Source organism: Castor canadensis, chromosome 2, assembly GCF_047511655.1.
Source record: "Castor canadensis chromosome 2, mCasCan1.hap1v2, whole genome shotgun sequence".
Lineage (NCBI taxonomy): Eukaryota > Metazoa > Chordata > Mammalia > Rodentia > Castoridae > Castor > Castor canadensis.
In genome coordinates, this window is record NC_133387.1 from 20,461,694 (window position 1) to 20,477,142 (window position 15,449).

The window sequence follows — 15,449 nt, forward strand, 5'->3', positions numbered from 1 at the left end:
ACACAGAGTCTTACTTTCCAAAATCATCTGTGTATTCTGGATCAAGTCTATCAGGGCTTCCTAACCTCAAAAGTCACTGGTTTTTGTGATAAGACTTGCTGTATCCAGACACCAATGGCACCTCAAGTAAGTGTAAATATCTCTTTAGGAAGCTACCAACAGGCTGGGCAATTCCGAATTTGGGGAAGGCGTTCTGTAAAACAACTGCAAATCTTTTCTCTGATTTAAAAAACAAACAAAACCCCCAAAAAACTTCTTTGAAGGCTAGGGACCATGGCCTACGCCTATCATCCTAGGTACTTGAGAGGCAGCGATCCTATCATCCTAGGTACTTGAGAGGCAGCGATCCTACCATCCTAGGTACTTGAGAGGCAGCGATCAAGTGGATTACGGTTGGAGAACGTGCACTTTACACCTCTAGCCAAGGTTCACTCACATGCAGGGTAGGAGGTTTGACAAGTACTGAAAGGCATCCTATCGGGATCGAACAATAAAGAAACGCATTCCTCTGGGCTCTTACATGAAGCCAAGCTTCTTTCAGGATATTTATTTCTGACTTTTGTTAGGGCGTGCGGGTCTTCTCGCGCAGGCCGCTCTTCTGCCACGTGGGGCTTGCGTAGTAAACTTCTGCAGTGGCACGGGGCAGAATCCCGTGCCTCCGGGACCTAGCGGGAGAAGCATCCCCACCGACCGCCGGAAGGCGGCGCCGACCAATCAGAAGGCGCGTTCTCGCAGCCGCGCACCAATCGCGGGCGCCCTTTCTGCAGGCCCTCGGAGCTATTTAAAGGTGCGCGCCAGCGCCACCGCAGCAGGGCTGTGGGTTAGGGTCTGGGTGGCGTGGGAGTCATGGCCAGCCACCTCGAGCTCAACAACGGTGTCAAGATGCCCATCCTCGGGCTGGGCACCTGGAAGGTAGGTGCCCTGAGGGGCGCGGTCCCCGCCGCTCACTTCGGACTCTTCGCGGCCTGGGCGCGGCACGACCCCGGAGTGACCCTGAGCGCCTGGGGATGCCAGGCCTACAGTAGCCGCTCCGGGCCGGGCCGGCGGGCTCGGGCTCGGGCGGCCTTCGGGGCCCGGGACCCGGACGTGGGGCGGCGCAGCAAGGCGGGCCGGGCCGCTGTCTGGGTTTTGGTTGGGGGCGGGGTGCTGCAGGTCGGAGGCCGCCGCGGGCGACGTTGGGAATCCGAGGAGCCGCCCGGGGTGTAAGTCCGCGAACGCGGACCTCCGCCGCTCGCCGCCGGGTGGACAGCGCGAGCCGACCCCGAGAGGACGGAGAGCGAAATGCCCAGCGCGGCCCCATCCTCGCTCCTCCGACACCCGTGGTGCCAGAGCCTCGGGTGCGAACGTCCCGGCTCGGTTCTGCGGCGCCCTCTCGGGAACCAAGCCCGCTCGCAACTAAATTAGGTGGTGCGCATCCGCACGACCCGTCTGCGTCCGGTTCCCCGAGGCACGCGCCGAGACTCGTTGAGAAGCTGGTGCAGCCTTCCCGCGGGGAGCCAGCGTCCCCCGCGCGCTCCCCCTCCCCCAAATCTCAACGCCCATGAGTTAAGATAATACAGCATGCAAAAAAAACAAGTGATAGCCCGATTGTCTGAAAAACCCGGGAACACAGAAAGGTGGTATTGTGAAGGCTGCGGCAAAACCAGTGTTTTTAAGCCATTTGTAGGTTAACTTCAGGGTATTGTATATCATCCCATGCCTGGGACCTGGGTTTTTTCTTTACAGCGACCTTGAATGTAGGCCTGTACGTTAATTAATTACGCACAGTCAAGGAAAGAAAAAAAAAAACTCAAGGATTGAGTGCAGGTTGTTTGAAATAGGACAACAGGTAGTTCTTTCTACCCTAAAACTTGGGAGTTGAAATTTAGAATAAGGAGAATAAGAAAAGGGTCAGAGATTTGCCTCTCTGAGAAAGTTTTTTTGGTCAAAAGTATGCAATTTGTGTTTCCTCCCGTTGGTCCAGTGGTGACCAAGGGTGCAATTGAAATACGCCAAATTAAATTCCATCTGTTAGGTTAAAGTGAAAGATGCTTTCTGGCTATAAGGAGAACAGCTGTATGTGATCCAGCACGTAGACATACGCATGTAACCTGCACTGACAGTTTCACAAATAATACCTAACCTTACAGTATGAAACACATTCTGATATTTTTATTCTATTACATTTTTCTAAAAATTATGGTCATAAATTAGATAATTTCATGATCCTGCATTTGAAGATCATTACTCAAGGGTAAATAAGGAGTAAAAATTTGTAAGAGGGTTTCAGATTAATCTCTTGAGCAAGCAAGAACCTTGAAGAGCTGTGTATTTTTTTAAAATCACATAAAATCTGTACAGTTAGATCATTCTGGCTGGTAACTAGGAGACTGCCTTCCTTACTGCTTTTTCACTTCCCATAGCGCATGACAGATGGTAGGTATTCAGAAGTTACATGATGGATTAACATGAAGAAGTAAAATAATTTTAGAGACAGCTATGTAGTGAAAGTGTTCACTTGTATTTCTGGGGATGAAATGAGGCTGGTCTAGAATTGCATGGAGGAACAGAGGGGAAATCAATGGTGTAAGTGTGGGTTTGGGGTAGATTTCTTTTTTGAAACCATTTTTTAATGCCTTAATACTTTCCCGCTGCATCTGTGTATGTATTCCTTCACAGATGCGTTATAAAAGGTGTGGTTGGTTGCTTATCATTGTGACAACTGAAGGAGACGGCACAGGTGCACCTCCACACCAGAAGCCATGCTATTACCACTCAGATTGATAGCAGGTCCCTGCTAGTCTCTAGTCCACTGTTCCACTGCAGGTCTTCAAGCTCCCTTCTCTCTTTAGGGACGAGGATTTCAGATAGATGGAGACCCTCTTGCCCAGACTCAGAATGGAGTGGATGGGGTTTCTTCCTGGCAGGCTAGCCCATAGTGTTGAATGGCCAGGTTTCCTTTAAGACACAGCTGGTTTCTTGTGCAGACCAGTGTCCCATGACTTATGATACTGTTTTTGGCCTAGTTGAAAATCGTGGTGATAGTGTGTGACTTCCACACATAGACCAGAAACGCTCCTAGGCATAGAGGTACAACTGTGTTCACTTTTTTTTCTTTTTTTTTTTTTACCATTATTGCTCCCCCTCCCTCCACTCAAGAACCTTCTGATACATTTTTTTCCCTAATTACCTCCCATTAAAATAAAATTTTAATATCATAGATAATGCTCTGGATTTGTTTATGCCCTGTAGCGCTTTAAAGCATCACAAGCCTTCTGTAAGTTTTATTTCCTAAGTTCAGTTTTTACCTCTTTGAGGGTAAGAGCTCTCCCTTCCAGAATGCATGAAATAGAAGAAACTAGCCTAGAAAGATTTCCTGACACTTCCCCAGAGTGGAACAAGCAAGCTTTGGATGATGGCTCCAGACACTGGGAGGAGGAAGAGGCACTGTGGACACTGGAGCTAGCACAGGACTCGGTTAATGGTCACCAACCCAGTCTCTCTGCAGGCCTCCATTTCTCCTTCTTCAAGATAAAAAATACTGAAATAAGTCCTGCCCATGCAGGGCCTGTCCTTGTCCCTCCAAATCTCAACCAAGTGGATACATCAGCATTTTAGGAATCAGGACAGATTGAGCGGGAGGAAGGGAATCTTTTATTTGTGTTGTTGCCAAACCTAGTTATGAGCTTTGGTATAAAATTTCAGCCAGATTGATTGTTTTTAGTGTAATAAGGCAATAAAAGGATCATTCTTCAGGGTCAGTCATTTATCATTTGGAATTGCTATTTACATTAAGCTGAAAAAAATGAATTTACACATAGAAATTAAATGAGGTTAGTTTCTCTGCATCAAACACTTTTTGTGGACCGTGGTTAGTACACGAAAGGTATCATGATGTAACCATTCTCTAGATTTTCCCTGAAGCTTATTCTGTCAGGGGACTTAGCAAGTATAGTTAAAGTAAGTGTTGTTAACACAAAGCTGTGTTAACACAGCCCTGTGTGGGGAAGGGTCCAAGAAGCAGCAGCGTCTCTGTCACTTCTCGCAGCCTTTTCTGTCTTGGTCTTCTATAAATATTACACAGACTTTAGTTTTATGCCAATTATCTAGCAACCTTGATTATCAATCTAGTCTCAACTCTGTTTCTGACAAACGGAAAAACCAACTTAAGCAGAAAACAAATAAAAAACTATGTGTTTGTGGTGGGTGTTCATTGACCTCCTAAATGATAGTGCTGACTTCAGGTGTCTGGTCTCAGGGTTACACATGATATCACCAGGAGGAGATCTCTCTCAACCCCACTTTCTCTAGTGGCTGAAGGCCCACATTGTCCCAGCAAGGGACTCCAGCAGAGCAAGAGCTTTCTTGGCTGGTCAGCCCAGGTCCAAAGACTGAATCTCATGGCCTTGAGTGGTGTTCCTGCCCCTGCTTAAGTCTCTATGGCAGATGTTATTTGGCTTGGCCACTCCTGGCCCATGTGTCTATCCCTCTGGCCAGGTTTAGGAACTGGCGAAAGTACCTGCAGGTACTTTGCAGGCCTATTATGGGCAAGCAGAAGTGCCTCTCAGAGGAATCAATAAGATGCAGCCTGAAGAGAGTTCAGCACATGCCTGGCAGATGGTTCCCACACCCCACCAGCCCCTGTTCTCTTCCTTGTGCAGGGCTGTGCTCTGCTCTCACTGCCCACATCAGCTACGGCTGTGTCCTGAACACCATAAACAGCCTGTGGTAGGGGATTCTTGTCTTCTGGAAATGAGAGATTCCTTCCCTCTGTCATTCCCTCAGCCACAAAGGGAGGGAGTGCAGCTTCTTTGGTCCTCCAGGGAAACAGAAGGTTGCCAGATAGTCTGAAGGCTTTCTGATAACTCATCCCTGAGGGGTGCATGGCTGCCCCATCACACAGGTTCTTCCTGTTTATGGGGGGAATGAGCTCAGCTGCTAACATTCTCTGGTCATAGACCTGTTGATCTGTGTTCTTGCCCCAGACTGTTCACAAAAGCTTCTGTCAAAACACAGATGGGAGCAGCTGCTGATGGCCCTGGGGAGTTTTCTTTTCATTTGTTTCTACACTAGCTCTCCCAAGGAATGTGCTCTATGAACAGCACAGTTGATTGCACACATTTTTCCTGTTCAAATCTCTGATCTGAGTAGGAGTGTTGAGTTGGGCAGGTGTCCATGCAGTCGGTCTAGGTGCTGGTGTAGCTTGAGGCTACCCAGGGCCTACCCCTCCTCAGCAGCCAGGCTTCCCATACCTATTCTGTCCTCTCCCACACTTTCCCCCTCCCCTCCTTCCCATTCATTTCTATCTGCCTTCACACCCCACTCTCAGTTATTGAAAATTGACTCACAGGCCTTGAATCAGTGTCACTAGTGTTCTTGACTTAAGACCATCTCCCGGAACTACATAAAGACCAGTGATTACATTTAGAATTACATATGAAGGTAGAAAGGAGAGGGTAAAAAGAGTTCAGGGACCATATGGGAAATGGGTAAATGGTACAGCTATTTTTAAAATGTTTTGAACTATGAAGGAAATGGTTTCCCATATCACCTCAGATGTCAAATACAAGGCTTTTCTTTTTCTTTTTTTCTTTTTCTTTCTTTGTTTTCTTTTTTGAGATAAGGTCTCAATAATTGACCCAAGCTGGCCTTGACCTTGTTCATAATCCTCCCTCCACCTCTGGAGTGCTGGGATTATAACCATGTGCCAGGATTCAGTACATCTGTACAGTGATCTTTGCTGCTGCTAAGTGGCTGTCAGATTCTCTTAAGGTGAAGTAATTTGACATTTTACCTTGGTTCCCCTATCTGGGGGCTGACAGTGTAGAATGACACTTTGTAAATGTACCCTGGCCTGCCTTGGCCAAACCTCCAGGAACAGGAGCCTCAGCCAGAACCAGTGGTTTCCACTGCATTTCTTTGGCTTTATGCAAATTCCATCTTTTTGGTTTATTGGTTGTTTGTTTTGTTTTTGTTTTCCCTCTTTTGTTTTTAACCTTGTACATATTCCTTTTACTTTCAGTCTCCTCCAGGCCAAGTGACTGAGGCTGTGAAGGTAGCCATTGACCTTGGGTACCGCCACATTGACTGCGCCCATGTGTACCAGAATGAGAAGGAGGTGGGGGTGGCTCTCCAAGAGAAGATCAAGGAACAGGTTGTGAAGCGCCCGGACCTCTTCATTGTCAGCAAGGTACCGCTGTGCAGGAAGCCTATGGGTTCCCATTGATACTTACCCATTAGTGGCTCAGCTTAGGAGCTAAGGCCATACTCTTACTTCAAAGGCAGTTATTACTGAGCAGGCAGTTCTTCCAGGTCATGTTACTCCAGGCCACAGAGGGCTCCATAGATTACTCACATATGTCTCTAAATTGGACAGTTATCTAGGGGGCTAGATCCATGGGTTAGAGACCTGTGCTGATGAGGCTGAGCTTGTTGGCTTTCCCTTTTCAAGGAATCACTTCATAGGCAAAACTTGGCTCCCATCTGGAGACTGGATCTCCACTGCTGGCCACTGTTTTTGAGGTGGAGGTTGTTGGTACACAAAGGGCCAACTACCAATGTTGGTGCACTGTTTCAGTGCACTGTGGTCTACTGGGCCCTAAAGGGACTTGATTTTTATTGTTTGTATTTTTATGGGTGAGTTGGAGGGTGCACTGGCTCTTCATAGACCAACCAGGAAGGAAAATGGCCCTGAAACTTATGTTTAGTTTGTGGGACTGACTGGCTGTCCTGTCCCTTCTGTAGTGTGCCTTCTGCTTGGTCCTTGTGAGCTTTCCTTGATTTGACCATACTACCTTCTTTGGGAAAGTTGGGCTCTACAGTGTGTACCAGAAACTCACTTCACCACTCAAAGCATTGCAGTGAAACTGCTGGGTGGTGGGAAGAGGAGCATGAGTCCTCTGTATTGGAGTTGTCTAGCTCCCAGCGAGGAATCAGCCTTTGGAAGGCAGTGATAAGATGTGCTCTTGCTGGCTACAGCTTTGGTGCACGTTCCATGACAAAAGCCTGGTGAAGGGAGCCTGCCAGAAGACACTCAGTGACCTGAAGCTGGACTACTTGGACCTCTACCTCATTCACTGGCCAACAGGCTTCAAGGTATGGGAAACCAGGATCAGACCATGTCCCTGTGGCTCAGATGCAACCCATCCTGTTTTGACCTCTCTTACTAGAAAATTGTGTGTGGTAGACTTTCCCTGCCTCTGTGGTTCAGGGTGTGGCCTGTGGACCAACAGCAATGGCATCACCCTAAGTGTTACAATCCTGTCTGATTATGAACCATAGGTGACTCACATGTATATGTCGGAGTTTGGGGAGCACTGTTCTTTTCACTTGGTCATTGTATAATTTAAAACTGGCAATGGACATAGCTGCTGTTTTCCCTACTGCACACAGCCAAAGGTGCAATAAGCCCCCACCCTGCCTCCAGGCACATGTACACATACACACATTCCTCCCATATGTGCATGTTTGTACCTACATTCCACACACATACCCTATCTTGAATAATTATAAGTTCACAGCCTGGTTCTTTCACAAACAGAACTCAAGGTCATTATATCTTTTCTTCCTAGCCCTGGCTCAGTTTTCCACTTGTGAGCCAGGTTGAAAGAATTTGGATTTTATCCTATAGCTGCACTGTTTCAGTGCACTGTGGTCCACTGGGGACTTGATTTTTATTGGTTTTTTTTTTTTTTTTAATAAGCTGGCAAGAGTGATTATGGTCACAGTCCTATAGGCTGGTGAGCCAGCCAAGACTTGAGTCCCTCCCCTGTCCACACACTCTGGTCCATGGATGGATTAGTCTCATTGACTGGGGCCGTACAGATCTCCATCTGATGGTCTCTTAGCTCCAGCCTTCTTACAGAGGAAGTACCTTGGGCCATAAGGGATCATCTGCTGTTTCCTTTTCATATTGGCTGATAGATGTGCACATTGTTGTCTCCCTTAGTCTTAAGTCAACAATAGTGGATGAGGAGAATTTTTTCTAGACAGAGCTCCCTAACAGGTCAGTGAAGGGCTGTTTTTGACTGTTTTGTATCTGTTTTCAATTGTAATGACAGCATGGGAATGAATTTTTCCCCTTGGATGCATCAGGCAACGTGATTCCCAGCGACACGGATTTTATGGACACCTGGGCGGTAAGATGGTTTTTGCTGGGACCTGGTCCTTCATTGCTGCTTTCCTGTTCTTGCAAGTGAGCAGGGTGTGAGTGACTTGCTCTGCCACCTCTTACGTTGCATTTGTTATTCTGCCACTCTGTTTGCCTGTGTTGTCTAATGAAAGCCAGTCTGACTTTTGTCTTCTTGACTCTTGGCTTCTGAAAGGTCTAATGAGCTGGCATTGAAGAGTGAGGACAGGACCTGTTAAACTGCCTAGTTAGAGATTTCTGATCCTTGCCCTTCAGCACCAAAGAGACCCTCTTTTCTCTTTAGGCCATGGAAGAGCTGGTAGATGAAGGGCTGGTGAAAACAATTGGCATTTCCAACTTTAACCACCTCCAGATTGAGAAACTCTTAAACAAACCTGGCTTAAAATACAAGCCAGCAGTTAACCAGGTAACCTACCATGGGGAAGCTAGTGTTGATGGCATGCTGTTTTGCTGTCTGGTCCTGGCTTTTATTTCTGATCCGCATCTCCCAGACAGTGGCCAGGAGGTAGCTTCTGGGTGTGGGCAGTGTACTGAGTTCTGATTTATCCTGATGGGGTTACATCTGGGAGTGGAAGTTTGCACATCTAGGGGAGAGGGTTTAAGCCAGGCTGGTACTGAGGTGGGGTCTGACAGGAGCAGTATGCAGCTAGCAAGATCCTCCAGCCTGTGCCAGTTGATAAATGGCTACGGCCAGAGAAAGACTTTAGGGCCTATGGCCATGGAACATCAATAATGAGATTATTGTTCTTAATGTCAAGGACATTAGCTGGGAAATGTAGAAAGTTGTTATGACTTACCTAGGAAATTGACATTTCCTGGGGAGAGAAGGGACTTAGCAGAAGAAATCTTGCCTGTGTCACATCAACTTGTGTCACAGGGCCACTGTCATTCCTCATGTGCATTTGCAGATCGAGTGCCACCCGTACCTAACTCAGGAGAAGTTGATCCAGTACTGCCATTCCAAAGGCATTGTGGTGACTGCCTACAGTCCCCTCGGCTCTCCCGACAGGCCCTGGTAAGCTTTTCATGGGTCACATTCTCTTTCACTTGGAGAATATAAGAAACCAACTAAAGAAAAATTGAACATCAGAGAAAATGCTTCTGGGCTGATCTGCGGACCTTCCCCCAAGGCCTTTTGGATTTCCAGGGAAGTCGACCTTTCTAGCAGCCGGATGCCTGCTCTAGGCCCAGAGCAGATCTTGATCCAGCTTCAGACCTGGAGACTGGCTGGTTGTCCAGGGGTGGATGGAAGGGTTAGGGTCAGGGTCACCAGCTGCCTTGAATGGTAATGATTATGATTGTTGACCTGAACCATCTTTTTGTTCTAGGGCCCAACCTGAGGACCCTTCCATCCTGGAGGATCCCAATATCATGGCCATTGCAGCCAAGTACAATAAAACTACAGCCCAGGTACAACTGTTTCCAGGCACTTGTGCAGAACTCTGCACAATTGGTGGTCCCTACTAACCAGGAGAGACAGGAGAGTGAGCCATTAAGCCCTCCCTAGAAGTGTGGTTTGGGGGTCCTGCAAAGTGTAGTAAAAAGGGCACAGATTGGTACTTGCCATGTGGTCTTAGAAAATTGTCTCTGTCCCTGCTGCCTATATAGACTGCCCAAGGATCAGCATTTCAGTTTATGTGAAAGCTAATCTCTGCACGGAAGGAAATACTCTTAATTATCACCTGCATAGGAAATGTGCTCTCCCTCCCACAGGGTAATGTGAGTTCATAGGCATTGGCTAGCCTCAGTGTGACCTCCAGATGCACATAGAGACGCTAACAAAGAGCAGGACTCTGCAGTCAGATCTTGAGTGAATGTAACCCCTGACTGTCAGTGGGTTTGACCTGGATGTGTCTCAGGCTCTCTTTACTCAGCTGTGCAGTTCTAGCATGTTTGTCTCTTTCCCATTGTGTGTATGATTAAGTGAGATGATAAATATGAGTATCTGGCACATGTACATACTTGGCACCTCTCTGGACCTGCAGGTGCTGATTCGGTTCCCTATACAGAGGAATTTGGTGGTAATCCCCAAGTCTGTGACACCAGCACGCATTGCTGAAAACTTTCAGGTAAGATCTCTATTGGTTGACCTGGTTTTCCTCAGTGGAGTTAGGGCAGGAGAGTCTCTTTGCATGGCCTCGCATCCTGTTCTGTATAGTCTTGTCTGTGGGACCTCCCACCTTCCTGCCACCGTCCTATCCTCAAGGCCAGCAAGCTGACCTCAGGAAGTTACCAGTGGCTCACACTGGTAACCCTAGCTACTTGGGAGGCTGAGATCGGGATGGTCACAGTTCAAGGCCAGCCCAGGCAAATAGTTCGAAAGACCGCATCTCCAAAATAACCAGAGAAAAATGGACTGAAGGTGTGGCTCAAGCAGTAGAGAGAGAGCACCTGCTTTGCAAGTGTGAAGCCCTAAGTTTAAACCCCAGTCCCACCAAAAAATAAAAATAAAAAGTTAGAGTAAGCAAACCATGGATCTAGAGAGTGACTCCCTGTTGGAAGAGTTCCTGTGCTGGGGTTGAGCCTTGTGCCTTAGGCACCATGCCATACCTCCACACACACCTTTGTCCAAGGCTCCTCAAAGACACCAAGTGTTTGCACTGAGAAAATGTCACTCTTGAGCAAGCTGCCTAGGTTGGCGCTGGATCCCCATTAGTTCCCAGCTGTATGACCTTGGACAAGTCACTTAACTGTACCCAAGTACCTATTTTGAGGGTCATTGAGATTAAATTAGATGATACACAGAGCACTTCACATAGTAAGTCCTCAGGAAATATTACTGTGTTGGCGATAAGTCACGGATTGCAAAGGCCCTCCCAGGCCACTTGCTGACTCACTAGCCCTGCAAGGAGCCTGTGTGATCTTGGGCTTGTATCAGAGTGCCAGGAGTGTGAGCATTCACAGTGCCCTGGAGAACAGCTCAGGCTGCCTGGTATCCCCTCCCTCCCACCATCTCTTGTGCCGCTAAAAAGACCAGCTGGGAAAGAGCTGCCTGTTGGCCTGTGGCCTGTGAGCCTCTCTCCTCTCCGAGCAAAGCAGCTCTGCCTGAGGTGTTCCCATGCTCACCTGAGGGCTGGTTCAGAACATGACACATCCATGGGCTCTTAAACAGCCAGCCCCATGTGGTTCCCTGCAGGCAGCAGTTTGGGTTCAGGTTGGCCCTTGGCTCCACAGCAAGCAGCTAATTTTGCCTGGTTCCACTAGCCAGACCTGTGGCACAACCATGCCACTCATCAGGTAAGGAGGGATGGGAGTTTATGTAGTAGGAGAGACAGTGCTCTTATCTGTAGATGTTTTAATATTCAATACCAAATTGGAAAGGCATATTCTACCTTAATTTCATATTTCTTTTTTTTTTTTTCTCTTACTGGGAATTGAACCCAGATTCATACATGCTAGGCAAGCACTGTACCACTTGAGCCATGCCCCTAGCCCTTTGGTTTTTATCTTGTTTCTGAGATGAAGTCTCATTAACTTTGCCCCATCTGGCTTTGAACTTGGGATCCTCCTGCCTCCACCTCTTGAGTAATTCAGTAGTGTGAAAAGACATATGCTACCATACCCAGCTTCATATTTCATTTTCTTAAGTTACTGGAAAAGAAAAAAGTGTAAATGACTAATCTCAAGATAGTAACCTTGTTACTTTATTTTTGCATCTTACTGTGTATTCTTTACATATTTTCCCATGGTTATAATCAGAGTATGTAGCAAACTCTTGCTTTGCACATTCTGTGATCATCAGAAGCCAAAGTACTCCCTTGGCTTTGGTTCTGTACCCCAGCCTCTTTGGTTCCCACCCAGTGCTGCTGCTGGTTGACTGGCCTGACCACCCACCTGTGTGTCATTTGGCCTCCATGCAAACTGAATGCTTCCATGTATTCTCTTGCCTTTGGGGAAGTGAGTCTCTCCTTCAAATATACCTTTCTTACTCTCTCAAAAACCGTATGTGTCGTCTTAGGCCAACTCTGGCCATGTACTTCAGTGCCCTGACCAGATCAATTGCTGATGTCCCAGGATCCTCTGAGGGCTTTGTGTCACATCTAATACAGTGTATCACAGTTATTGAATTAATTATTCCTTATATTCTCGCTATTGAGGTACCTTTTATCCTCTTGTTTCATGGTGAATGGAGCCAAAGGTACATCCTAGCCATTACTATGTTTTCTGGGTGCTTATTGAAATAAAACTGCTCAGTCGTATGAAAAGAAATGAAATGCAATGAAAACTGTTATTTTGCTTGGAAGTTCTGGAAGGGAAGGACTGTTTCATACCTAATTAAAACATGTTTTTGTTGAAAAGTAACATAAGAACTATTGTCAAAGCTCTGTTTACCTTACTGCCCACCCCACTCAAGGTGGTGGAAACCATCTTATGTAGGTCCTACACTATTCTGTCTGATTTTTATTACAGAGCTTATTGTGTTTTTGTTTGCTTGTTTAAGGTCTTTGACTTTGCACTGAGCAGTGAGGACATGGCCACTTTACTCAGCTATAACAGGAACTGGAGGGTCTGTGCCTTGCTGAGGTGAGTCCTTATGTGATGACCAACTTCCAGATCACAAACTGCTGTGGAACAAGAGCAATCCCTGCAGACTTTAGTGGCCACATCCTCTTTTCATAGCCCTTCTTGCTCTTGCACACTACTTTGTTTCCTCGTTCCCATGCAGCAGGAACATTCACAACCTGTACAGTTGAACTGCACAGTCAAAGAGGAAACGGCCACCAAGAGATCTGCTCTGATAGCTCCTTCTCCCTCCCAGGAGCACTGTCAGCCCAACATGAAAGAACCAGAATATTTGGGCATTTAATTTTCAAATCTTACTGACTTTTCTGATCCCAGGTGATCCCAGGTGGCCCTGCCCCATCTTTCTGGAATAATTTGCATGTTATCTGTCTTAGTGAGCCTAATACAGAGGATTAGTAGGAAGACCCTGTCACTGGGCTCAGGACAGTCCAATCTCTGACCCTAAAAGGCCTCGTTCTGAAAATGCCACTCAGAGTCACCAAGGGCCCCTTGAGGTGCATCTTCCTTGGTTTTTTACATTCTTCTGAAGTGGGGTTTAAACTGTATGGGAGCTCAATGATAATGTATTTTGCTCTTTTGAGGGAGGGTGGTTGTTATTCGGACTTTCCTTCTAGTTCAATGACAAAGATTAAAATCCTACTTTGAAGAAGCAACTTTATGTCATTTAGCAATGGAGATGAGGCCTCTGCCCTCTCAGTGCTTTTATTCCTGTCTACTCTGTCTCCTTTGGCACTTCCTCCCCTAAGCAGAATTTGGACATCCCCAACTCAGTGTAGGTTGTCGTCTTTCTCTTCTCAGTCTCTGTGCTCTCTGCAGCTCAAGAGTTCTCACTGTGGTGGCTGTGGCCTCTGTCTCAGGCAGATGGCTACCATGTCTATTTCTCACACTAAATGCCTGTGATTCAGGCACAATCATGTCTGGAATGTGTTGCTTCTAAATAGACCACAAACAGAGCAGCCCAGGAGTCCTGTTTAAGTTAATGGCATTCAGCCTTTCAACATGAAAATCATTTTTGGATCTACTGGGCAAAAGAGAAATGAATCAATGGCCAGTTGTATCCATTCTTCTTTTAGAATCTGTCAGGTTCACTCAGTCTTCCCTTTCCCCTACCACTGCTGCCTTAGTGCCTCAGACTCCCAGAGCTGGCAAACCATGGTGCTTTTCTAATTGGTCCCTTCATATCTAGATGCACCCCTCCCACCCTACAGGGCTAGTCTAGAAACAGCTGCCTGATTGTCCTGTGCGCTGTGAATGCTGAGTGGACATGAATGAGAGTTGGCACAGGGAGGAAAAGGCTGGCTCTAACATTCTTAGGTCTCCTGGGAAGTGTTTCCTAACTAGCCACTTGCCAACACATACTGCTGCCCTGAGCTGCCTGCTGGTGACATCATATTTCTGAGGTATGCAAAGAAAGGCAGGCCAGGGGGCAGTTTATGTATGGTTTTGAGTATCACAATAAGAGGCCTCCAGTTCCCCCTGTGCCTCCACACCCTTTCTGGCCAGTCTTTGCAGTATTCTTGCCGTTAGCTCCACCAAAAAGACTATGTGCCTTGGCCACATGCCCATGCCCTCCCCCATGTTTCCTGCAGCAGATTCTCAGCCACTGCGCTGGGCTCACTTCACTCCCACTCACACCAGAGATGCCCTTGCCTTGTGTCCTAGGAGCAACTACTGTTTCACTTACTTTGTGATTCAGACTCATACAGCCGCTAACGCTTCTGTTGTGTCATTAATTCTTTGCTCTTTTTATCCTTTTGTTGTTTGGGATACTAAGATAATTTATGGTCTTGCCAATGACTGAGTCATAGGAGGCAGGAGTTAGTCCTACCATCCTGTAGGTAGACTCAGTGCTGGGCACACAGGGCTGTTGTCTGTGTGCTGCTTGATGACAGTCCATGGCAGAGGAGACTGGAGGCTGAGCCACTGCCCCCATCTGCAGATATGTGATTTGAAGGCTCAAAACTGGCTCTCTGCCTGTGAGACACCCATTTCTCTGTTTTGGTAATTTGTTACAGTCAAAATCTCCTTGAAAAGCCAATTGTTCTCTTCTTTCCTAACAGCTGTGCTGCCCACAAGGATTATCCCTTCAATGCAGAGTTTTGAAACTATGGATGATTGCTCTTCCCCAGGTGACTTGGACCTGTTCTTCCTGCATTGTTTGTCCCTACAAGTATGTGTGACCCGTAGCCCTTGGCAGGGGACAACAAACTGCAAACTAGGTACCCAGGATTTGTTAGCTTGATATAGAGTTTGAATAACAGTATCAGTAGACTAGGTGTCTCTTCCAGTCTTTTCTTTGCCTTTCTTCTGGCCCAGCTAGAGGAAGAATGACCTGAGTACCCTTTCTAACCAAAGAGAAGCAAAATCTACAAAGTCAAAATAGTGCCACTAACAGTTGTGTTTTGACTGCTTTGAACTGTAATCCTTTCAGCCAGACTTCTCTTTGTCTAAAATAAAAAGTGCTTTTGTGAACTTCAGGTTGCTCCTTTTGTTCTTGTTTTTTGAAACAGTTAATCACCTATCACACTACCAGCCTTCATTTTCTAGATGGTCATAGAGCAGGCCAGTGAACTGCAACAAGAATGGGAACTTCACTTCTTTTCTTTTATTGGGGACCCTTCACCCAGTGATTTACCTCTTAACTTATGGCAATAGGCCACATCCTGGCTGCACATTGGTGTCACCTGGGAAAATTTAAAACACTAGGGATGCCTGGACCTTGCCCCTGAAAACTGAACAGATCCCGCTGGATTGTATCCAAGGACTTTGAGAGTTAATTCGTTCTTCAGGTTGCTCT

At 46.8% G+C, this 15,449-nt stretch overlaps 1 protein-coding gene across 1 annotated transcript; it reads left to right on the top strand.

Moving 5' to 3' along the window:
- Nucleotides 1-751: 751 nt before the first annotated feature.
- Nucleotides 752-15,129, top strand: LOC109691830 (aldo-keto reductase family 1 member B1). The gene is made up of 10 exons (XM_020172044.2): nt 752-912; nt 6,002-6,169; nt 6,958-7,074; nt 8,040-8,117; nt 8,412-8,534; nt 9,037-9,143; nt 9,457-9,538; nt 10,114-10,197; nt 12,570-12,652; nt 14,713-15,129. The coding sequence occupies exons 1-10, from the start codon at nt 847-849 to the stop codon at nt 14,753-14,755; spliced, it is 951 nt and encodes a 316-aa protein (XP_020027633.1). The 5' UTR covers nt 752-846; the 3' UTR covers nt 14,756-15,129.
- The last annotated feature ends 320 nt before the right edge of the window (nt 15,130-15,449 follow it).